The 24,160-nt window shown below is 41.0% G+C and overlaps 3 protein-coding genes and 2 non-coding genes across 7 annotated transcripts in view; 3 read left to right on the top strand and 2 right to left on the bottom strand.

Annotated features, from left to right (window-relative positions):
• Nucleotides 1-356: 356 nt before the first annotated feature.
• LOC135343079 (intermembrane lipid transfer protein VPS13C-like) overlaps nucleotides 357-24,160 on the top strand; it is a 142,039-nt gene continuing 118,235 nt past the window's right edge. For 2 of the 3 annotated variants that reach the window (XM_064540029.1, XM_064540028.1), the window contains exons 1-30: nucleotides 357-542; nucleotides 1,674-1,717; nucleotides 1,768-1,810; nucleotides 1,899-1,994; nucleotides 2,413-2,517; nucleotides 2,865-2,929; nucleotides 3,309-3,347; nucleotides 3,414-3,473; nucleotides 3,727-3,792; nucleotides 4,249-4,332; nucleotides 4,490-4,547; nucleotides 4,735-4,862; nucleotides 5,216-5,409; nucleotides 15,161-15,245; nucleotides 16,344-16,406; nucleotides 16,906-17,121; nucleotides 17,363-17,430; nucleotides 17,598-17,761; nucleotides 18,132-18,232; nucleotides 18,472-18,530; nucleotides 19,366-19,450; nucleotides 20,199-20,266; nucleotides 21,042-21,117; nucleotides 21,244-21,312; nucleotides 21,710-21,843; nucleotides 22,459-22,531; nucleotides 22,642-22,704; nucleotides 22,983-23,070; nucleotides 23,393-23,544; nucleotides 23,818-24,072. In XM_064540029.1, coding sequence (XP_064396099.1) covers nucleotides 443-542; nucleotides 1,674-1,717; nucleotides 1,768-1,810; nucleotides 1,899-1,994; nucleotides 2,413-2,517; nucleotides 2,865-2,929; nucleotides 3,309-3,347; nucleotides 3,414-3,473; nucleotides 3,727-3,792; nucleotides 4,249-4,332; nucleotides 4,490-4,547; nucleotides 4,735-4,862; nucleotides 5,216-5,409; nucleotides 15,161-15,245; nucleotides 16,344-16,406; nucleotides 16,906-17,121; nucleotides 17,363-17,430; nucleotides 17,598-17,761; nucleotides 18,132-18,232; nucleotides 18,472-18,530; nucleotides 19,366-19,450; nucleotides 20,199-20,266; nucleotides 21,042-21,117; nucleotides 21,244-21,312; nucleotides 21,710-21,843; nucleotides 22,459-22,531; nucleotides 22,642-22,704; nucleotides 22,983-23,070; nucleotides 23,393-23,544; nucleotides 23,818-24,072 — 2,901 coding nt within the window. In that variant the 5' untranslated portion in view covers nucleotides 357-442. Of the gene's footprint in view, nucleotides 543-1,673; nucleotides 1,718-1,767; nucleotides 1,811-1,898; nucleotides 1,995-2,412; nucleotides 2,518-2,864; nucleotides 2,930-3,308; nucleotides 3,348-3,413; nucleotides 3,474-3,726; nucleotides 3,793-4,248; nucleotides 4,333-4,489; nucleotides 4,548-4,734; nucleotides 4,863-5,215; nucleotides 5,410-15,160; nucleotides 15,246-16,343; nucleotides 16,407-16,905; nucleotides 17,122-17,362; nucleotides 17,431-17,597; nucleotides 17,762-18,131; nucleotides 18,233-18,471; nucleotides 18,531-19,365; nucleotides 19,451-20,198; nucleotides 20,267-20,755; nucleotides 20,767-21,041; nucleotides 21,118-21,243; nucleotides 21,313-21,709; nucleotides 21,844-22,458; nucleotides 22,532-22,641; nucleotides 22,705-22,982; nucleotides 23,071-23,392; nucleotides 23,545-23,817; nucleotides 24,073-24,160 lie in introns of those variants that run through there. The other variant, XM_064540030.1, reaches the window with a different exon arrangement.
• Nucleotides 7,723-9,122, bottom strand: LOC135343091 (uncharacterized). Its single transcript, XM_064540042.1, has one exon. It carries the CDS (start codon nucleotides 9,091-9,093, stop codon nucleotides 7,849-7,851), a length of 1,245 nt encoding a protein of 414 aa, XP_064396112.1. The 5' UTR covers nucleotides 9,094-9,122; the 3' UTR covers nucleotides 7,723-7,848.
• On the bottom strand, nucleotides 12,221-13,683 carry LOC135343090 (uncharacterized). The gene has a single exon (XM_064540041.1). It carries the CDS (start codon nucleotides 13,628-13,630, stop codon nucleotides 12,314-12,316), a length of 1,317 nt encoding a protein of 438 aa, XP_064396111.1. The 5' UTR covers nucleotides 13,631-13,683; the 3' UTR covers nucleotides 12,221-12,313.
• On the top strand, nucleotides 22,201-22,273 carry Trnai-gau (transfer RNA isoleucine (anticodon GAU)). Its single transcript has one exon. It is a non-coding gene; the product is annotated as a tRNA-Ile (tRNA).
• Nucleotides 22,357-22,429, top strand: Trnai-gau (transfer RNA isoleucine (anticodon GAU)). Its single transcript has one exon. It is a non-coding gene; the product is annotated as a tRNA-Ile (tRNA).

Genomic DNA, 24,160 nt, shown 5'->3' with positions numbered 1-24,160 from the left:
GTCTACCCTTCACTTGGTGCTCCGTCTCCGTGGTGGATGCTAAACCAAGAACTCTGAACTAAAAAGGACATGGACATAGCTAGCTGATTAGCGCTAATATGTGTGCTATCATTGTGATCATGTTTATATGTACATGACTATTCTCTTCATAATACCAGTACCAAGAGTCAGGAGTGTATGAAGATTCTCCTGCAAGAGTTCATTAGCTGATTGACCTAACATGTACATGTATATATAGCCTCGATTCCAGGCCGCTCTCAATTGAGAAAGGGGATCGTGACTATGATCTGATAAGGCGATAAAGTAAAGTCTCCTGGTGGTCGTTTTGTTGGAACTTTGACCTTTCAGCCAATCGAGTCTGAAAACTGCACGGGATTGTGCATGTGAATTGCAGCTACGAGATCACTATAAAAGCTCTAAGCTAGCTAGCTAGGGCTGAAGCATGGTGTTTGAAGGGGTGTTAGTGGACCTATTGAACCGTTTCCTAGGCTCATATGTGAAAAATCTGGATGCTTCTCAGCTGAAAGTTGGAATATTTGGAGGTTGGTTTTGAGCTATAAATTTGATTCTGGCACCATAATAATTACCGTATTCACCCGAATTACTGGGACACAAAAAAATAATTACGGCTTGCAGTGTCCCTTGGAATAGAGCAACAAATATTATGTTAAAGTCGAAGTGTCCTTGTATTATAGGGTGTCCCGTAGTAATTAGAACGAATATTTCCTCATTTAAGGTACGTACGCAGCCTCGATTCCAGGCCGAGGCTAGCTCTGCAGCTAAAATGTCTTTCGTGCAGTTTAGAAGCTGTGTACGCGGGGTCCATGTCTACAAAGGGGTGTCTTCAACCGTCAGTGACGTATTACGGTGCCAGAGAGTAGAATCCAGAGAGTTTCTAAGAGTTTTGAGTCTCTATTGAGCTGACGTTAGGGGCATGCTCTTTTTCGATCGGGACGTCTAAAAATATTTACATTTCCTGTTGTTCCTCAATATAGAGTGAAAAAAATTACGTAAGTCCAAAGTGTCCCTTAGAATAGAGTGTCCCGGTAATTCGGGTGAATACGGATTATACATATGAAATTGTGGGATAAAAATAAAGGGTGGAGACTACAATTATAAAAAAAATTTTAATATGGGATATTACGCGTAATCGAGCCCCACCCTTTTTAAATGTTACTGTCTACCACCAGTAACACCTCCGTATAGCACAACACAAATTTGTTGACTTTTCAGGGGGCTCTTCAATATAAAATGTAACTACGGATACACGTAGACTAGAGTGCAACCTCGCTACGCATAATCATCACTCTGATCAACAGCTAGGTAGCTGGGCGGTGCTAGAATGATTGTAGGTCAATGATCGATTTAAGAACTATTGTCTAGCTATGAGCAAAAGGCTTGAGGACTTTCTGAGCTGTACAATGGAGCTGATTTGTCCTAGTACAATCACTAACACGTCCTCCAACTTTGAAGTAGAACCGTTACAGTCTGCAGCAACCAGAGCCACTAGCTCGATTGATCAGCAGTGTCTATCGTCATCCTTTTTTCTCTCTCCAAAATCTCAACGTGACCCGATTAGAGCCTCGCTTCGCTCAAAATTATACCTAGTGTATACTATTAATGGTTGACACTATTAATGGTTGTTACTGTTAAAGAACTGTTGCTGATTTCAGGTGATGTGCTTTTGGAAAGACTTGACCTCAAGGAAAATGCACTGGTGCGTGTGTAGAGCAATTATTGAGTAAACATTAATTATATAATCTACAGGATGAGCTCAACTTGCCTGTGAGGATATTTGGAGGACATTTAGGTAAGTACTGATTTGTATTGTATGTTGGCACTTTCCTAAATGCACACAGTTGTGGTGTAGTTGATGCTTAATATTATTTCTATTGCAGACAAACTTCGCTTGAAGATCCCCTGGTCTAACTTGTACGGTGCTCCAGTAGTGGCTGAGGTGGATGGCCTCTTTGTGGTAGCTGGGCCTGCCTCTGGTAAATGGTTGCATCAATTGCTATAATATCTAGAGCTGAGGGATGGTGGGCCTTAATTAGTAGATCGTGCTCGTAACATTGCGTACAACGTACTACTTACATTATGTGTGTACTACTGTAACAACTGATGGGTGTCTTGTATATTGCATGCATGGTTTGTTAATTCCCTGTACTTCGTTGAGTACAACACTCGACTGTAGATACAGAGTGTTGTGACCTTACCAATTCTGTGACATGGGCAGATAAAACAGTTTGTTTAAGGAAATACCTTTGAAATGGGGTAACATAATAACTATTACATCATGTATTTGTAACTGAGAAATTGTCCCAAATTTGCATTTAAGATTCCTTCCCACATTTGGCTCCACTATTCACATTCAACAATTATAACAGCCAACTGTTTGCTTCACCCATGCAGCTGCCAAGTACGATGCAGAGAGAGATGCTCGGGAGAAGAAGGACAACAAAGACAGACAGTTGAAGAAAATCGAAGACGCTAGAAAAAAGACCTTGGAAACAAAAGGTACTGTTCATAAAATGCCAGAAATTGTACATGCGCCCGTTTTTTGGCATTGCATTTTTATAACTTTCGTTACCAGTGATATTTCTCCTCACTGTGTTGGCAGTATACTATACATGTAGGTTTGAGTAAAGTAGCAAAATATTACTTTTGGTAGATCGAAGTGTCCATCTGCTATATAGAAATGGTTGGGGAATGGTGAGCGGCTTGCCTAATTAATATAAAGTTCTTTTGAGATAGTGAGTAGTTGTACTGGTATTGGTAATTTTTTTTCAAAATGCTGAACACTTAATTGTACAGATACATAGTATTAGTAATTAGTGCGTGTAATGTGTATTGTTACCATGCAGACAAGAAGAACCAAGCCCCCGGCCTTGTGGAGAAGCTGGTGACACAGATCATCAGGAATGTTCAAGTGAGAAGTGTTTGTACTAGTGATGGAGAATAGTACATGTACGTATGTGACAGCTCCATTTTTTATCAGTCTATGTATAGCATGTTCCCTGTGTAATAAATATGTAGCAAGAACGAATGAATTGTACAACTTGGTGTTCCTACATGAGGTGACGTCTAAGTGCTGACTTAAATGAGGTCAAGGTAGTGCAGCTTACAATGTTTGCCTACATTTGCTTTTTTTCACCTTTATTTTTTGCACCTAGATATTGTGTAACACCATCTGAAACTCATTGTATTCTCCTACGCACACCCACACCCACACCCACACACCCACACCCACACACACTCACAACACTCTCACACCTACACCCACAAACACACTCACACACACAATATAGGTGACCGTCAGAAACATTCATGTAACGTTTGAGGATGGGGTAAGCGTTTGGTCTTGCTTCCTTACATGTATGTATACGCATTCACATAATTTCTCTGTACCCTAGGTGACTGACCCCTCCCATCCGTTCAGTGTGGGCGTTACGCTGGACAGTCTGGTTGTCCAGGTGAGCTGCTTAATGGTGTGGTGTTATAATGAACACTTCCCCAAACCTGTTGCTTTTCAATAATTAATGGAATTATGTGTCCTTTCTCGTGTAATAGACCATTAATTAGGCAAGCTAATTCTAGCTATATAGCCATGTCCATCTAGTCAGCTAGTCTAGCTATGCTCCAGCTTGAGGTAGCTATTACATGTACTTTAAAGACCATGGAGGATTGAGATAGTCATCATGATTATGAATTTTCCCCTCACAACAGAGCACAGATAGTAACTATGTGATTGGAGGTCAGGATGTCGACCCTGTCTCGCAGCTTATCTATAAGGTACAGTGAGTGTTGGCTTGTGATTATTACCATGGTCTCCTTGGTAATACCACCATGGTTCCACGGTAACACCACCGTGGTTTCCTTCTGCGGCCCTCGGGCCTAAGTCACTACTGAGCTTGTGATTCAGGTACTGTGTTCTTTTTGTATCACATCATCAAGTTTACAAGCGTGTAATAAAAGTTATACAGTACGTCCCTTTCATTTTTATTACACGGTCGCCGTAGCCTAGAGAGATAATTTGGTAAAGGGGTCGTCGTGATAATTCGCGCTTGTGCCCGTACATTTCATAAAACACGTCTCACGCTTGATTATTACTCCCATTTTACCACAAAATTAATACCAGAGCTTTCTTACGCATAAAATTATTATTATCATGTTCAGAGGATGTAGAACTTTACAAGAGTTTAACGTGTACAAGAATATAATACTAGAACGAGTATTGTCCCCCCACAGCTTGTGCACATGAGTTGTTTGTCCCTTTACTGGAACACAGATGCTCGTCTTCTCTTGGACGGGAAGTTGCCTAGCAACTGGGCGGTGAGTCACTGTACCTTGTAAGGATTCAGATTCGTAGGAATGAAACAGCTGTTCTTTGACGACCGTTAGGTGCCTCAGGTGCCCACAATTTAGAGTCGTTTTGAAAACTAATTTAGAGCGTCCCATAAATTAAAAAAACTATTATTTCGCAATCCAGGAAACACTTAAGAGTCGGATTGCCAGGTCACATGACACATCATCGGACATGCAATTCCGTAAGTGTGTGTGTATCGTAGACACTGTGTTTAACTATATAGAACCTCTGATGATGATGTTAGACATAGCTTTCAATTGCCTTATAATCACAGCCCTACTTCAACTTTGATCCTAGAGCAACAATTTCCATTAAGAGAATTTTTACAAATCACCAATTCTGTGCTGCCCCTCCATTACCCCCTGTAGTGCTGCGTCCCACCAGTGCCAAGGCCAAGTTGCAGCTGACCATGAAGCCAGGGGTGGACGAGGCCATCCCTCAGGCACTAGTCAATGTGGTGCTAGAGCACATTGCCATCTCTCTAGGAAAACAGCAGGTAAGCTACATGTAGCTCTTCGAGTGTAAGCCGCCCTCTATATTAAACACTTCCCTGCTTACTGTATGTTTTGCTACGATACTGTTGCAGATTCAAGCCTTGTTTTTATGCATGTCAATCTCTGATCCCACTTGAGAGTGTTTAACAGGAAACTATGAGCTATAGTTCCCTGTAATGATTATAATGTGCATTCAGTATCTACGGTTATAGTTCCCTCGAGTTATATAATAACACAGCAACTAGCATAGACTTATCCCACTGGTCAGTTAGTCTGTGATTCATATTATTACCAGCAATAAATGTTACATGTATACTTATATGTATTTAGTTGCATCATTTCTTGTCTCTTGCAGTATCGTAACGTTATGAGTCTGGTTGAGTCATTTGATAGAATGTCTATCAACCAAAAGTACCTCAAGTATAAGCCCCTCGGGGGTGTGAGTGATGACCTGAGGGCGTGGTGGAGGTACGCCATTTCTGCCGTGTTGGAGGAGGACGTCAAGAGGAGGACTAGGATGTGGTCATGGAAACACATCAAAGAGCACAGGTGTGGCAACCGTCGTTAATTGTTGGTTAAGATAATATAGGATTAATAGCACAAGTGTAACAAGCAATGTAATTGCACGAGGCGAAGCCGAGTGCTATTTACCTTGCCAGTGCTTATGATATGAGTGCCTTATTGCACAAGTAACCATTATATTGCTAATCATTGTTCACTATTCATGCACTCCTGTCAATTTCTACAAGGAGCTTTCGAATTAACGCTCCAATGGTCTTATATGAACTTCCTCATGCACATCTGTGGGTACCCTTAACTACTCAGGTACATTAAGGACTGGGACCAGCAATTATTGTTGATTCAGCGAAAACGAAGCTCCGCCCACGATTTTTACTATCAATTGTGCAGTAAAAATGGAGTTTTGCTGCTCTAATCTTTAGCTCAAATTCCGGAGCGTAAAACCTTAGTTTAAGTGTTTACTTTTTAGTGCAGTAGTTAGTTCAAAGCTACAGCAAAGCTACTCAAAGCTAGGCACTACCGTTAGCGCCTAACAGTGAGATCAATGAAAAGTAAGTTATTAGCCTTTACATGCAAAATATTAAGCTGAAAAAGTACTTTATTTAGAAAATCTCACCTTTAGCTGATCCCACTGTTAGGCGCTAACGGTAGTGCCTGTATATAGCTTTGAACTAACTACTGCACTAAAAAGTAAACACTTAAACTAAGGTTTTACGCTCCGGAATTTGAGCTAAAGATTAGAGCAGCAAAACTCCATTTTACTGATAGTACAAATTGTGGGCGGAGCTTCGTTTTCGCGAATCAACAATAATTGCTGGTCCCAGTCCTTAATGTACCTGAGTACAAGGCAATGTCGGTATTCTGTGAATGGGCAATCAGATAATACTCTCCTCTGGATCCTACTACAGTAGAATCTCGATTATCCGGCTTGGCAATTTTCTCTATGATAGGGTCAAAACTCAACTAATCAGAAAATGGTCGTGTCTCTTATATGCGCATGAGCATTACAACTGTTACCATAGAGACAGGAATGCTTATTTTCTGCACATGCGCAGACGCCCACGTGCACCAATTAAGTGGGTGGATCAAGGTGTGCTTTATCCATTCGATTTTCCGGCATATTTAGTTATCTGGCCTGGTTCTAGAACCAAGGTGTCTGGATAATCAAGGTTCTACTGTACACAGTCCGTATTGCTACTGACAATGTTTTGGAATTGGCTAATGTCGAGTACTCATACAGTTACTGTGCAAAAAAAGACGGTGTCCCCATTGAATTTTTAATGGGTTTGTATTAATTATTTTAGTACAGTAGAACCTCGATTATCCGGCCCTCGATTATCCGGAACCTCGATTATCCGGCTTGGCAGTTTTCTTTTTAATCAGATTGCATAATTCAGAAAATGGGTGTGTCCCTAAAATGCGCATGCGCGTTGCAGCTCTTACCATGGAGACATGCCTGCTTTTCTTTTGCGCATGCGCAGACAACCATGTGGCACTGCTGTTCATCAATAAAGTGGGTGGATCAAGGCGTGGTTTATCTATTTGATTATCCGGCATATTCACTTATCCGGCCTGCTTCTGGAACCAAGGTGTCCGGATAATCGAGGTTCTACTGTATACCGTATGGCACGTATTTTGACCATTATTTTGTCGAATAAAGATGAGGCTTGCCAAACTTCAATTGCTTCATTTGCCAAATATACGCACTATACGGTACTCTAATTTAGCACTCAGTGAGGATTATAAATTTTTTTCTGCTAGCTGACATTTGTCAGACCATGCTGCAAAATGATCGGTCATTGACTTTATATGCTAGGTCAGCATGTAACTCAAAAATTACAACGGTAAGAAACGTTTGTTAATCCAATGGTCTAAAATTTTCATTGTGTTCAATTTCTAGCTCTGTACTACACCATCGAGTTGTGTCGCTGATCGATTTTTTGGGCTTATCAAAAAAATAATATTATTGTAGTTCAATAAGTCATTCAACATTCACTTTAAAGAGATCTGAGAGTGCCACTGCTTGAAGGTAGTCACTATCTTCTTGTACTAGCTAGCACTAAAAAAGCTACAGTAGTACCAGTAGCCTTACTAATAACTGGCTAAACTTTTCTTACACGTGGCAGATTAATTGATATTCTATATGGTGCGCATGCTCTTTAGATTAGCCAGCTCAGCATATTTGGTCCGTCAATAGTGTCCGCTCAAGCTGATGGTGGGTCTGTCATTTGAGCCATTTGGTCGGTTTTTGACCGATGACAGACTGTTATAATCCTCACTGGCACTTACGTCACTGCAGACAATCAACGCTTGTGTTGTTGTGCGTACATGTAATAGCTAGTGTCAGCTCGTTAAATTACGATTATAATTATAAGCAATAAAAACATAATTATATGCTTTCAGCATACTACACAGAAGTTGTATAACTACAGTATCATACCTATGTACACATGTACATGTAGTATACAGTCACTTAATCAACATCTGAATCCGTTCCTCATCTTTAGCACTTCTGTAAGCTTTTTTCAAACCTTCAAAATACGGCCCTGTGCTCTTTTTTGTGCTCTTGTTTAGAGCGTAGTACTGGCAGTTGACTTTTCCAGAACCATTAGGCTCATTCCTTCTCACATTTCTGCCATCTACTCGTATGCGGCAAGTCGGGTATGCCACGCTTATAAATGAGTAAACAGCGTCTTCTCTTGTTTCTTTTCTCAGATAAAACATTTCTGTCTCATTGACCTTGCTATCCTCGCACACACTGCTATACACTTTGCCACCCCCAACGTATTTATCATTTTGTGTCATTCCCTCGATCTCCAGACGAAGGAACAAGTCTTCAGTATTTGCACTTTCAATGACAAATTTTGGAAGGATATCGGCGTGGGCTAAGGACGGTGGCATATACACGGGGTAGATATAAAATTTCCCTAAATCACCTGGTTCAAGGTATTGGCAATTGATTTTTTCCCCATCAAACGACTCTTTTCTTTTATAACAACGAAGATAAGCGTCTGGATATGCCACTGATTGAAGTGCTTTCAAGCAGTTCATTTTTTTCACGAATCTAGAGATCATTTGCAACCCAAAGCGTCGACCAAAGTTGTATTCATCACCTCCGTAAGTGTGAACACCAACGACTGTCCAGTAGCCATGGTACCAGGTGTATATCGGGCTCCCACTCTGCCCCGCCCATGTATCGGTCAAGTATTCGATACGAAGTGGGTGAACCTTCGTTATATCTGTTCCTGTGATCCACATACTTCTGATCTGTTTATCGCCTGGATACCCGCAAATGGTTACAATACGTCCAAGTAGTTCTTCGTCTTTTATTTCAGTCGTCCAACCGAATCCATCGTTGCAGCTTTCATGATCCAGATAGAATATCAGACCATAATCGTAGTTCGGAGTATCGTCTGGGTTGTCATATTCCTTTGGTATATAAAAATTTTCTGCAATTGCTTCAATTACTTCATCCTTTCCTGGATATTTCAACGTGACTTTGTTGGGATAGGAATTATCTATCCATAAGTTGTGTGCAGCGGTGACAACAACAGTGTAGTTGTTGACATGAGGTAGATTGATCTTGAAGCCAGTTGCACCGTACTTGTCGTCGATGTTCAAGTGACAGATCCAGTTGTAGGGAGGGAAGGTCATTGGGTCCACCTTCACCCTGTCATCTCTCCCTTGCTGTATCTTCTCAGCTAATTCTGCCATTTTTGCTTAGCCTTAGCAGATTGTGCATGTGTATAGTTTCAGAGTTGCAAGTTAGCCTTTTTATACCCTGACCTGGTTGGGGAATACCTGCCTCTGACTAATTTCCTGTCCATGAAGACTATAGTATCTGTGTATAGTCGGTAGTCATGTATCAGTGGGTAACCTTGGCTAGGGGGAAAAAAGGCCTTGAACACATGCAGAAAATGGAAGGAATTAATAGTGCAAACGCCAGACATAGTATAGGTACCTATGGGGTGCCATATGATTACAATTTACACTGTCCACAGCAAGTTTTCTGAGCAGATATCATATTCGACGTCTGATATCTATATTAGTTCATTTTCCCCCAAGTTTAATTATTAGGTGAAAATTAGCACATGCATGGACAGGACGATTATTGACTCATCCATTTGTATATACTCTCACTATATTACTAGTATGGGGGGGGGGCTACGTGACTCGTATAGGTGGGAGAAGTTTCAGCTGCGAATCATCTAGACTTTTGTTCATGTATACTTAGGTGTCGCTAGTGAAATTTTGCTCAATGTCGTAATTTAGTGCTATAGTACATGTAAGCCTCTCAGCTGATAGAAGGTGTTAGTATACAAATTCAGTCATGGAGCTGATTATAGTGACCCACAGAAATGTGGGTATACTTCTCAGGAGGAAAGAAAACCAGCAATATTTGTGTTGGGAGGTTCATGTGTTTGGTTTCATACTCTTGAACTCTTAGTTGCAGACGGAAAGAAGACCAATATATGGGTTAGGGGAGTTTCATGTATTTGGTTTCATACCCCCCGCCCTCTTGGTTGCAGACGGAAAGAAGACCAAATTGGCAATATATTGGTTGGGGGTTCATGTGTTTGCATGGTTTCATACTCTTGACCTCTTGGTTTCGCCTCTATCGCTTCTGACCCATTTTCTGTTCATAGATCTTTACTAAAGTCTATATTTATGTTGAGTTTGACCTTCACAAAGTTGTCATAACTTTGTCATCCTTCACTGAAATTCAAAGTTTCATATACCATTGGATTCCTTGTTAAAAAGCGTTTCTATCTAGTACGTATATGCTGTAGAGCCTCCAACCAGTTAAAAGTTAGCATTTTCCATGTAGAAGTTCCAGGCACTTGTCCACCACATAAAGCATAAATGAAGCCATAATTGACCACATAACTTCCGGGGCCAAACTCAATGCAAATAGACTTTAGCATTTGCGTATAATTATTATAGGGAGGTGGGAGGTAACCTGGCTAGGAGAAAAACTTTTGTATGCATTCAAATTCCGGCACTGTCAAATAAATGGGGATACAGTTTTGCATGCAGGTACTACTCTCTTCCTCCGCAGTAGGCTACACAGAATGTGTGAATCTATTATTTGCACACTGTACCCTCGTGCAACTTGAAAATACATACACCCATCCCTTTTTTGCTACAAACTTATTGCACAAGGGTATTTTAACTCGTATCGAGGTACTCCCCTACAACTACTGTGCTAGACATAAATAAGTAAATAACAAAAAACATAAATTTCTGAATATAAACACTAACTGTTTGAAATCCTGATTTAATTTAACCTTTTGCTATGCAGCTATTATAATTTAACGGAATATTTGCATGTTTTTCTCGGTCTCACGTGAACCATAGATTGAAATCACTTGTAACTATTTCCTACAGGTAACCTAGACCCCAGGGGTGCCATGACACCTTCATGGTAACCTAGCAACTAACCACCCCCACTAATTAGCAATTGTTTACAAATATTCACAATTATTTACACAAACGATAATTTGTATGAAGGCACAAAGTGACTAAAGTATTCCCATGCACAAAACTATCAAGGCTACAAATGATAATATTATACCAAGGGCGTATAAAAGAAGAGAGGGCATGCAACTCCAATGAGCAGAGTTCAAACGTGGGCGGATGAATGTGTATGACTGTGCATGAAATGCTAAAAATATTTTTAGCACTTCATGCAAATGCACACATTCCTCCGCCCACGTTTGAACTCTGCTAGCTACGTGTACTAGCTGATAGTGGAGTTGCATGCCCTCTCTTCTTTTATACTCCCTTGATTATACTCTTGTTTGCACGAAGCGAAGCCGAGTGCTACGTATTTACCTTGCCAGTGCTTATTATGATATGAGTCCCTTATTGCACAAGTAACTATAAACTATTGATTGCTAATCATTTGCTAATCATTATGATTCATTGTTCAATTACTCTAGTCCTATAGCAAGAACAAGGAGTATTCAAAAGTCACATCATGAATTAACGCTCCAATGGTCTTATATGAACTTCCTCATGCACATCTGTGGGTATCCTTAGCTACAACAATGTCAGTATTCTGTGAATGGGCCATCAGACAATACTCTCCTCTGGATCCCTACTACAGTAGAACCTCGATTATCCGGAACCTCGATTACAGTGCATCCAGTCTAGAGAGTAGAATACAAAAATAGGTGGAGTAGTTGTACTTAAATGTATCTCAAGATTTAGAGTATTTCTGCACATTATCAAAAGTTAGGCAATTTATTTTATTATTCAAGCTTACTCGGTGTAATTTTTGGACCTTAGCCGTGAGATCTTCTTCATATCTCTCCCTAACCGAAACGGCACTAAAAAGTAGCACTGCGGAGGATGTGTAGATATTTAAGCAACATCTAACCTTTCATAAGATAGCCAAACTATCTATAGATGTTGTGACAGAGTTCCAAACCTTAGCCGGAAACTTTTGGCCTTTTCTCTCCCTAACCGATTACCAACTATAACAATTGTTTACTGTTTTATTAATCACCACAAACCCACTACCTTGTGTTTTCATGGAAACATTTTGGATATGTTATAGCTTATTCATTCACCTACACAATGGTATCAGCAGACATTTTTAGAAATGTACTTACTTAAAAAATCATATACTTCACTTAGAAAATCATGTAACAAAGACTAGATTAGAACATTTAAATCTGATTGGCTAGAGACTCGTGGTTGCTATAGTTTCCACATGATTTAGAAATCCTCAGGGCTAGTAGAACCCTCACTACGTTCGGGATACTACAACCAGCCCTTTGGGCTTCTAAATCATGTAGAAACTTCCTAAACAGTGTCTAACTATAATTATTACATAGACAATATCAAAGCTTATATGCTTTCAGCATACTACACAGAAGTTGTATAACTACAGTATCATACTGAATACACATGTACATGTAGTATACAGTCACTTAATCAACATCTGAATCCGAATCCGTTCCTCATCTTCAGCACTTTTGTAAGTTTTTTTCAAACCTTCAAAATACGGCCCTGTGCTCTTGTTTAGAGCGTAGTACTGGCAGTTGACTTTTCCAGAACCATTAGGCTCATTCCTTCTCACATTTCTGCCGTCTACTCGTATGCGGCAAGTCGGGTATGCCACGCTTATAAATGAGTAAACAGCGTCTTCTCTTGTTTCTTTTCTCAGATAAAACATTTCTGTCTCATTGACCTTGCTATCCTCGCACACACTGCTATACACTTTGCCACCCCCAACGTATTTATCATTTTGCGTCATTCCCTCGATCTCCAGACGAAGGAACAAGTCTTCAGTATTTGCACTTTCAATGACAAATTTTGGAAGGATATCGGCGTGGGCTGAGGACGGTGGCATGTACACGGGGTAGATATAAAATTTCCCTAAATCACCTGGTTCAAGGTATTGGCAATTGATTTTTTCCCCATCAAACGACTCTTTTCTTTTATAACAACGAAGATAAACGTTTGGAAATGCCACTGATTGAAGTGCTTTCAAGCAGTTCATTTTTTTCACGAATCTAGAGATCATTTGCAACCCAAAGCGTCGACCAAAGTTGTATTCGGCATCTCCGTAAGTGTGAACACCAACGACTGTCAGGCAGCCATGGTACCAGGTGTATATCGGGCTCCCACTCTGCCCCGGCATTGTGTCGGTCAAGTATTCGATACGAAGTGGGTGAACCTTCGTTATATCTGTTCCTGTGATCCACATACTTCTGTTCTGCTTATCGGCTGGATACCCGCAAATGGTTACAATACGTCCAAGTAGTTCTTCGTCTTTTATTTCAGTCGTCCAACCGAATCCATCGTTGCAGCTTTCATGATCCAGGTAGAATATCAGGCCATAATCGTAGTTCGGAGTATCGTTTGGGTTCTTATATTCCGGTGGTACATACAAATTTTTTGCAATTGCTTCAACTACTTCAGCCTTTCCTGGATATTTCAACTTGACTTTATTGGCATAGGAACCATCTATCCATAAGTTGTGTGCAGCGGTGACAACAACGGTGTAGTTGTTGACATGAGGTAGATTGATCTTGAAGCCAGTTGCACCGTATGTGTCGTCGATGTTCAAGTGACAGATCCAGTTGTAGGGAGGTGAGTAGACTGGCGTCGCCGCCTTCGACTGTTGTACGGAAGGAGGGTTAGGGTTAGGGTTCAGAGAGGAGGTCACTGGGTACACATTCACTCTGTCATCTCTCCCTTGCTGTATTATGCACTGTATCCTCTCAGCTAATTTTGCCATTTTTGCTTAGCCTTAGCAGATTGTGCATGTGTATAGTTTCAGAGTTGCAAGTTAGCCTTTTTATACCCTTGACCTGGTTGGGGAATACCTGCCTCTGACTAATTTCCTGTCCATGGAGACTATAGTATCTGTGTGTAGTCGTAGCCTTGGCTATAGGGGGAACAAGGGCCTGAACACATGCAGACAATGGAAGGTAGTAGACTAAACAATGGTGCAAACACCAGACATAATTATATATAGGTATATAGGTACCTATATATGGGGTGCCATATGAGTCACTGTCAATATTACAATTTACACTGTCCACAGCCAGTTTTCTGAGCAGATATCATATCCTATGTCAGATATGTGTATCCGACATCTGATATATGTATAAGGTATATCGGACGTCTGATATATCTATAATTATTCCACCAAGTTTAATTTTTAGGTGAAAATTAGCACATGACAGGACGATTAAACCTATCCATTTGTATACTCTCCCTATAATTATGACTAGTATGGGGAGGAGGGCTACATGACACCTATAGGTGGGAGGAGTTTCAGCTGTGAATCATCTAGACTTTTGTTCATATAAAAATTATGCTTAGGTGTTAATTTGCTAGTGAAGTTTGGTTATAGTACTGGATGTCATAATTTTGTGCTATAGTACATGTAAGCCTCTCAGCTGATACAAGGTGTTGGTACAAATACAAATTCAGGCAATGGAGCTAACAGTGATGTGGGTATACTCCCCAGGAGGAAAAAACCCACAATATTTGTGTTGGGAGGTTCATGTGTTTGGTTTCATACTCCCCGCCCTCTTGGTTGCCGAAGGAAACAAGCCAATATATGGATTGGAGGTTCATGTGTTTGGTTTCATATGGTTGCAGACGGAAACAAGACCAATATAATTATGGGTTGGGGGTTCATGTGTTTGGTTTCATACTACCCGCCCTCATGGTTGCCGAAGGACATAAGCCAATATGTGTTTCTAATTATGTGTTGTGTTCATGTGTTTGCATGGTTTCATACTCTTGACCTCCTGGTTTCATACTCTTGACCTCCTGGTTTCATACTCTTGACCTCCTGGTTTCATACTCTTGACCTCCTGGTTTCATACTCTTGACCTCCTGGTTTCATACTCTTGACCTCCTGGTTTCATACTCTTGACCTCCTGGTTTCATACTCTTGACCTCCTGGTTTCGTCTCAATTGCTTCTGACCTATTTCCTGTTCATAGATCTACCGTATTACTAGAATGTTTTGCGAGAAACCACTATGGAAGTCAGTAACACACATATAAATTATATGGAAGTCAATTCAGCCAATTCCCCTAAATGAAACCCTGCAGTATACTAATTCCTTGTACATGTAGTTGTATACATGTAGTCAATCTGTGGCCTTATAATATACATTGAAGCTTATGTGTAATTATTATAGTTATTGGCTATATAGCAGCTTTGAGCACCTGTAAATTAACGTTCTTCGTATGACTGTGCATGTGTTCAGATGTATAGTGAACTTGCACCCCTCTCATGCACTCCCTCAGGGCAAGATGCAAGAGGTACAGAGAGCGGTATGTTGAGAAGCTGCTTGCTAAGAAGGTCTCAGATACGCTCCAGGGGGAACTAGATGTAAGTTTAGCAATGGCCTACTCTGCATGTGGAGAGCTCTGCCTTCTCCACCTATAATGGAGGGCATTCTCTCATGATCTTAGTGGTTTTGTGAGTACATGCAGTAGAATGTGTCTAGCATTATAAACTGGTCCCCCTCTATTTATGTAACTAAAATATCCATAGCATGTGTTTTCAAACTGTCCATCTCCTTATTTACAGCCACTGTTGGTAGGATTCCTCTATTTATTAACCTGCCAAAAATGTATATTACTGTTGTGGGTGTCATTTGTGTGAGGTGTGACGACTTTTGTCTAACCATAGATAGAGTAGAAGAGGGATTGGAAACAGAAGTGATTCACGTGATGTTTTTACAATGAAGTCTACGTAGTGGCTCTGCAGAAACATGCATCCTTGTATCTCCTGCAAAATCCCGGGAAAATTATTGTGTCCTATGCATACATCTCAGAGCTACCCCCGTTACTGAATCACATGCCCCCTGATGGTAGGTATCAATTGGAAAGGAAGAAAATATAATCTTGATTGTGAAGTAGCTAGAGGTACACAGAGCGCTTTTTCATGCTTGTGTTCCTGCTAAGGCTGTGTTAACTAAATAGTGTTCTGTGGCCTCAAGTATGAGATGAAAGTTGATGTTTAGCAGCAGAACTGCTCTTGGACTTTTTACAGACAGTAAAACAATTCTCATGACTTATTCATGTTTAGCCTTCATGTTAAAAGTAAGCCTCGATTAAAACCGCAGAGATACACGGATGGTACTTCGAGGGTACTTCTGTTTCCAATCCCCTTCTACTCTATCTATGGTCTAACTCATGTCTCGTTTTCTGCTGGCATTGAGCACAACAGTTTTCAAATACTATGTGCATGAGGATACATGTATGTTGTATACTGTATATTACTTCAATGTTTTGTGAATGAGCAGAAGTTTTGACATTTGCGATCTAACTTGTGCAATCTGGTAAGGATCGTGATGTCATCATCTTGTTTTTGCTGCGAAGCCACCGCTAGCACTCGCAAAGTTCATGTTTAATTTAATAGTAGTAAAACGTTGTAGTACATTCAGTTCACTTTTTCTACCATTATTTTAATCTCGTGTAACAGGAGCTAGAAGCTTGTTTGGACGTAGTCAATATCATTCTGTGTCGACAGCTGGCTGAGAGCAAGGTAACCGTGGGTTTATAGTAACTATGTCACTTGGTATTATTAATTAGTTTGATGTTAACCACGTGTACATATGAACAGATTATTTTACAAACTACTTGTATAAGTATATACATGTCTTTGAAATTCCAAGTAAATGTGTTCTCAGGAAGGAAGGCTTGTAAGTGAGTGTGACCATAAGATCGTAAGATTGTGAAGGTTTTGCAGAATATTGTTTGCAACAGCAACACACAGGGTTGAGGGTAGAGGGTAGCGTCGTCCCCACTCCCATTTCCTTCGAGAGAGATGAATTTTCTTCCCTCGAGGCTGTGGCCGAGGCTAGGTTGAGCATTCCTTACAAATTCTGCATACATAAATGTAGTTATAATGTAAACAAAAGGATCAGCTTATAATTAAACTGAATATGAGCCTATAATTACATGGTGTACGGTGTGCTACAATATGGAGTATTTCGTATTTCTGTTGCTACTAAGATTGTCGTTGAAATTTTGTCATTTCTAAGGTTGAGAGACAATTAGCGGCTCGTGAGGAACTGAAGGCCAAGTCTGGAGGGGGTGGTTTGTGGGGGTGGACCACAAGCTGGGTCACAGGGTCACCTGACCAGGAGCCAATCATTACACAGCCGCCCACGGACGTGGAGTTAGCAAAGGAAAAGGAGAAGTTGTACAAAGCCCTGGGGTACAGCGAGAGTGGAGGGAAGGCCAACTACTCGAATGAGGTGCGTTGAATGTGATTAGTCAATTGTTACCAGGAGTGCATGAATTACACACACATGCCTGGTCTAAAAACTATTCCTAGAGGTGGTATAAGTTTGCGAAAATTATGTATGTACATGTACATGTATGTTCCGAAGCACTCCCTTCTTTATGTGTATATAGTAACTCGTAAACTCACTTCTTAATTTGCATAAACCTAGTTTAGTGTATTGAGTAATTTATTGTATGCCTGCCCTCCTCCAGTATGTTGCCCATAAGGTGGTGGTTGACCTGAGGAAGGTGTCCCTGCAGCTGTACAACCCTCACGGAGCGTAAGCCACACCCCTCCCCTCAGCTCTAACTTGTGCTATTGTTTTTACACTCAAGTACTTACATGTGCATGTACTTGAAGTTTGGAGTGTACATACATGTATGTACATGCACATACTACATGTAACTTGGTATGTTTCATGCAGATTTCCCCTCACACACACACTAGAGTGTCAGAGTTGTTGGCGGATAGAGTAGGCGTGGCCTTCACTCAGCGACCAGCCTCTGGTAACATCAGCGTGACCGCCTCGCTGGGTAGTCTGACCATGAATGGGCGTGGTCAAGGAGGAGGGGAACCCCCTACAATCATTCAGACCAATCAACTAACAGCAGGTATAGTATACTGACAAAAGTGAATATAAATTATGAGCACATGCATTGAAAAAAACCCCACTGAAATGCAGTTAGTGGCTTCATTTGAATGATAACCAAATGAGAGCCTGATCTTTTAAAGTTTCTGTGGTTGCATTGATTTGTCCTCACTGTCACATGTGTGTGCTCATGCATGCTGCATGCATGCTGCAAGTACCCTCTGCTATGAACTGGTTTGGGTGTTTTCCATATCCCTTGCATGTATCCATTGTCTTTCTCAGCGATTAGCAACTGCATGTGAGACTAGCTAGGTGTAGCCTAATATCTTAACGACCTGTGTTTGGCTGTTTGGCTGTATCGATCATCAACCTTGCTCTCTCCCAACAAGCAGGTTCGTTACTGGATGTTCGGTTTGAGCTGAAACCGCTGGGCAAGAGGGCAGACTATTCCATCATGGCCAAACTCAAGCCAGTGCAGATCATCTATGATGCTGTGAGTATATAGTCGAGTGTGTGTACAGTATAATAGTGTGTGCGTGTGTGGGTGTTTGGGTGTGTGTGTGTGTGTGCGTAGGGAAGGGGCGGGTGACTACATGTAGGTGTGCTTAAAGTTTTCAAATCTCACAATAGTAGAGAAATGGTGACTCTCTCTAAGGGTGGGCAAATAAAAAAACTCTAGTGTTTACTTATAACGTCCTGTTGATTATTGTGCCATGGTTTCCATCGTTACAGGACACCATTGATGACATCATTGGAATGTTTCTCCTGCCTAAAGATGTTCAGCTTCAAAAGTACGTACATGCAGTATCACATTTCATATTTATTGATTTTATTCTACCTGCCTGAGTATAATTATTGTGTTCAAGTAATTATAGCAATGCTGTTTATACCTACAGTTCAGAGTAGTACGTGGGAAGGTTTAGGCTACATGTATATACATATAACTCCCAGTTCTTGCCTGCTCACACATGCCTACTGCTAGTGTCCAGTTTATTAGCAACAATGTATACTTCCTTCCTGATTGTATCTTATCTCTTCCCACACACGACACAGAAATCCTATAGCTGCATAGCCATCTAGTCCAGCTGTAAATGTACAAACTGGCTTCAAACCCCTTCGGGGCTTTCACATCACAACTATTTACATACCATGTTGGGAAGCTATGTAGCCTTATTCCAGCAGTGGTGTAAAGAGGACTTAATTTTTTTACACTTTGTTTGTAGGTCACCTTTTTAGTATTGCAACCCTTATGGTGACCATTATAATAATGCTGTATTGTATGTGCTCAATGCAACTCGGAACGTTATAAATATTATATAATAGTGAATAAATACTATTTTTATTTTTAAACAATCAAAACGATATACCGTATAGCGCGAAATTTTCGTGGGGCTTAATTTTCGCGGATTTCGCGGGTAGCAATCCTACACGAAAATTAAGTTCACGAAAATTGTTAATTACCTGCTATAACGTGGCAGTCATTCCGCGAACATTGTGCAACAAAAATGCTTTTTAGAGGCCAATCCACGAAATATAAGTGCCTCGAAAATTTCGCGCTATACGGTATTATTATCTGATAAGATCCCGTGCAGGCTGCTATATTAACCCCACCTCCCATTTGTACAGATTGTCGGCAGCTGCCTCGTCTAGACTGGAGGAGGCCAAGACGCAGGGAAGGGCGGGACTTGAACACTCTATCGGACAAAAGAAGGTACATAATTATACTTATGGGCTTTTGTTAAAATTTAGAGATTAAGCACTTAATTACGCCTAATAAATTAATTTCTGTTGTCTACCGGTATAACTCAGAGGAGATACGACACGAATACCTCAATTAGGCTGGATTAGGCTTAGTCACGTGCAAAATTCAACGTAAAAGTCATTGTTGCATGTGACTAATTAACTCAATTTCAGCATCGAGGTACTCATGTCGGACCTCCTCTGGGTATAACTGGCCAGTGGGTATGTACCGTATATGCTTGATCAGGAGCCGCGGCTATTCATTTTGCTGGAAGAGGAGGCTACAATTCAAGAGAGGCCACTGTTCAAGAGCGGTGTTTATTAGCTCCAGATAATTTAGTTTGTCATCTAAAGTTGTTTTCACCTGCATAAACTTGAACTCTGCCATGAGAAAGTCAGCACTAACAAGCTGCTACTTGTAGCTACGTACGTACGTACATGTAGCTAGCTGCTAGTAATAATTTTTTGGCTGCCACGTGCAGAAATGCTAGAGTCAAAGTTCACTGAGGCTACTATTTGAGAGCGGCTACTAAATGTTTCATTTTGCTAGCAAGGGAGGCTACTATTTGAGTGCGGCCTTTATACAAGAGCGGCCTCTGATCGAGCATATACGGTATATGGAATTGTAAATGTACAAAGTGCATCAGTTTATTGTCATGTGCCTTATAATGATTTATTGTGGAGAGTTCAATCTACATGTATCACTAACACATACGCAGGTGATGGAGATGGACATCAGTCTACACTCTCCCTACCTGATAGTACCAGAGAATGGAGTACTCACCAAGTGAGGGAGGATTGTCTTTAGTGTATTGCATATCAGATAATGGTTGCCTACATGTACATGTATATACCTTCCTAAAGTCGATTTGCGTTGAGTTCGGCCACAGATTTTAGTGGTCAATTATGGCTTCATTTATGCTTTATATGGTTGACAAGTTATGTCAGGGACTTCTACATGGAAAATGCTAACTTTTAGCTGGTTGAAGTTTATCAGCTCTACAGCATAGTTATAGATAGAAGCGCTTTTTGACAAGGAATCCATGAAACTTCAAAGTTATGACAACATTATGAAGGTCAACCTCAGCACAAATAGACTTTAGACTTTAGTATATCAGACAACAGAGGAGGTCCGACATGCGTGCACGAATCACTACAAGTTCAGTAGGCAGCTTTCTATGATGTCATTGCGGTCACGTGATAACGTCTAGCAAATACACGGGCACTTGTAGTGATTCGTGCACGCATGTCAAACCTCCTCTAATCAGACAATGGAGTACTCACCAAGCGAGGGAGGAGTGTCTTAGTGTATTGCACATCAGATATACATGTAGTTACCTACCGTAATGTCAACTAGCTAATATATGTGCCTGATAGTACCCCACAATACATTCACCAAGTCACGTTTTTATTGCCCACCCTACATACATATAGTAGAAAACTCACTAAGTGAGAATCGATTGTACATAGTGTACTGCACATTATAGAAACAAGCCCCAATTGCCTGGTTGTTTTAGCTGTGTCAGTACGTACATGTTATAAACCCACCCCCTTCCCCACAGGTCCTCTACGGTGCTACTGGTTGACTTCGGCTCTCTGCAGGTGACCAGTGCCCCACAGCAGCTGGAAAGCATTAGGGTAGGTCATACTGAGCTAAGAAGTTGTACGTACTTACGGGTATATTATTTTGAAGTGTATTTTTGAAGTTGTGCATTGTATTGTTTTTTTGTCCATGTGTATATCTGCATGTTTATCACTTTGCAGCATGCTACTAGGGAACAGCTGGAGGCAGCTTTCTATGACGACTTTGACATTGAGCTCAGGAACGTCCAGGTGCAACATTAATGTACTCAATCTGTGATGCTTGCACACGTAATATACTGTACCGTGCTTGTGAGTAGTACTGCATGAGTAAGTAAGTACTGTATAGCTGCTAGATGTATACGTTTTAAGTCCATTTGTTTTCGATCATATACGTAACTTGGCGATTTTAATTCCTAAATAATACATCAGTTATGCCCATGTATAGTCTACAGCGATCTGTCCAGAATTTCAAGTAGTAGCTATTTCAAATCCTGAATGAAACACACATTGTCTTAACATGTAGGCATAAAAGTGGGGATATGTTGGTGTTTAGTACCGACCACCACAGACCAATGTGGGCAGATGCCTAAAGTCTTTACAGAGCAATAAGGCTCAGTGTATGTGTAATTTGATTATTTTGCCCCAGGTGATTGTGGCGGGCGTTGGTGATGACTGGGAGAGGGCTCGGAGAAATGTCTCCTCTCCCTTGCACATCCTCACACCCACTATGCTAGACCTTCAGGTCAAGAACAGCCTCATGGACGATGCCAAGTTACCCAAGTAAGATACCACATACTTACATACAGTACTTATTGTACGCAGTTACGGTGCATACAGTATAAGTAGTTACATGTACGTACTATAACGACAAGTGCAGGTTGGTTGTCACAGTGTTGAAGTACAGTGTTGAATTGCCCCTCACACCACGAACTTTGTGGTCAACTTTGACTGAGCAGTGAGCACCTTGCAATAGCTACACAAGCTGGGATAACTACTGATAGTGTAATTCAATGACAACAACTAACTTGCAATCCCCCGAGCCCCTCAAAATGTCCTCTCTGTTATAGTCGTAGCTAATGGCTTATACTCAAGGGACATACATAATCCAATGCAACATTTACCAATGTGCCTCCAGGTGGTCCATTAGCTCAGTCGGTAGAGCGTCGTGCTGATAACGCGAAGGCCGTGAGTTCAAGCCTCACATGGACCAAGTTTTTGCTCTTTTTTGCTGGACCTAGCTACGTTTCTTAAACTAACAATGGTGGACGTGTATCTCACAGTTTCTATTCAGGTGGTCCATTAGCTCAGTCGGTAGAGCGTCGTGCTGATAACGCGAAGGCCGTGAGTTCAAGCCTCACATGGACCAAGTTTTTAAATCATTTTTATCCCTTTCAGAATTAAAGTGAGTGGAAGTCTACCCAAACTGAAACTGAGTCTTTCTGACAAGAAACTCAAGCAAGTTCTCAAGGTTTGTATGCACTTTGCTGGATTGTTTTTCTTGGAATGTAGTCCATTATTATACGTATGTGCTTGTTACTGACAGCCCAGTTACCCACCTCCCTCCACACACATGTTCAGATTATCCAAAGCCTTCCATTACCGCCTCCGTCACTGGCTAGCAAACCCGAGACCAGCAAATATGTAAGTATTAATTGGCACATGTATATTTGTACACGTATTTATGATGTGCTGCGTAGATAACAATTTGTAAGTGACAGCCCCACCCACTATTGTTGTATTGAACACACACTCAATTTTCTTGTACTCCAATCTTTAAAATTTTTATGAAACTACATACAGTATATGAGCCCAGTACACACATGGTTAATGAGTCAAAAGGTACAGCGTCTTTCATTTGCATACATGTATGTTTTAATTTTATGGTGAATTCTTCGATGACGAACATGTTTTGGGCACAGAGTTACGATTCCAGTGTGCGTTTCAATGTGAACACTGAGGGTCTACTCAGCACCATGCCTGCCCCACTACTGCCCGCTACTACTGAAGGTTTGTTAGCTATTGTTCTATACTCAGTGTACCAACAGAGAAGGTGTTGATGAGATACCGTCTACCTCTTTACTAGTAGTCTTCTATCCTCCTTATATAGCGCCATACGTGTTTATGCTATACATGTATGTACAGTGGAACCACTTTATAATGGGACACACCTTTGGAGAACAAATTTGAGAGAGGTGGCCTTTGTTGACGGATTGTTTTGTTATTAGGACCTGAGTGCCTGGCTTTTATATCGGATGTGGCCACTAAGAGGGCTCCACTGTATACTCTACATAATTGGATGAGTTCTCTACGTTTGTTTCTTGTCTTGCAGGAGATAGTTCTGATGATGAGGTCTGGTATACGGCGGAAGAAGGTTCATTCGATGAGAGTACCGGGAGCTACGTCTGCTCGGCTAAAGAGGAGGACGCTAGTAAGAAGACCATCTCTGCCAACAAGCTGGACCTCACTTTCTCCATTCCGGAGGTACATGTGTGCAGAGCTCTGTATAATAAAGTGTTTCACTATAATACATTTATCAGCCATATTATGGCTGATAAATTATTCCGACACAGTGTATGTTAGATCTTAATAATGTCGTTGTTTCTACGTGCATGTACTTGTGATTTTATCAATAGCAATGTGATTCGAGATGAACTTTTATAAATAGTTTTTCTACATTAGTGTCTAGTCTGAAGCTGACAGACTCCAAAACATGATTACCCAAGCCACCATTCATTTATTGTGTCCGTTTCACAGATCATGATCAACTTCAGTGAGCACGATGAGCAGTCTCAGAAGGACACTTCTCGGCTTAGCCTCACCGTGACCTCTGTGTCCACCTCTGTCCAGCACCGGACGTGGGATACGGGTGTGACCGCTTCGATTGGGTCTCTCATTGTTGACGATCACTATAATATGGGTGTGGTTAGGGAGGAGCCACAGCACATGCTGAGCACTATTGCTAGTGAAGAGACCAAGAAAACAGCGTTTCTGTCTGTCAAATACAATAAGGTACGTATCTCTGTATGAGTATACATGTACGTAGCCGTCCTTAGTTACTGAAAACAGTGTACATACATACGTCATCTTTGTAATGGAA

Source organism: Halichondria panicea, chromosome 10, assembly GCF_963675165.1.
Source record: "Halichondria panicea chromosome 10, odHalPani1.1, whole genome shotgun sequence".
Classification (NCBI taxonomy): Eukaryota; Metazoa; Porifera; class Demospongiae; order Suberitida; family Halichondriidae; genus Halichondria; species Halichondria panicea.
The sequence above is the reverse complement of the archived record's forward strand: the minus strand, read 5'-3'. Positions and strand labels throughout refer to the sequence as shown.

What these genes read in the sequence shown, in the direction of transcription:
- LOC135343090 (XM_064540041.1), bottom strand. Translation starts at nt 13,630, where the DNA reads ATGGCAAAATTAGCTGAGAGGATACAGTGCATAATACAGCAAGGGAGA.
- LOC135343091 (XM_064540042.1), bottom strand. Translation starts at nt 9,093, where the DNA reads ATGGCAGAATTAGCTGAGAAGATACAGCAAGGGAGAGATGACAGGGTG.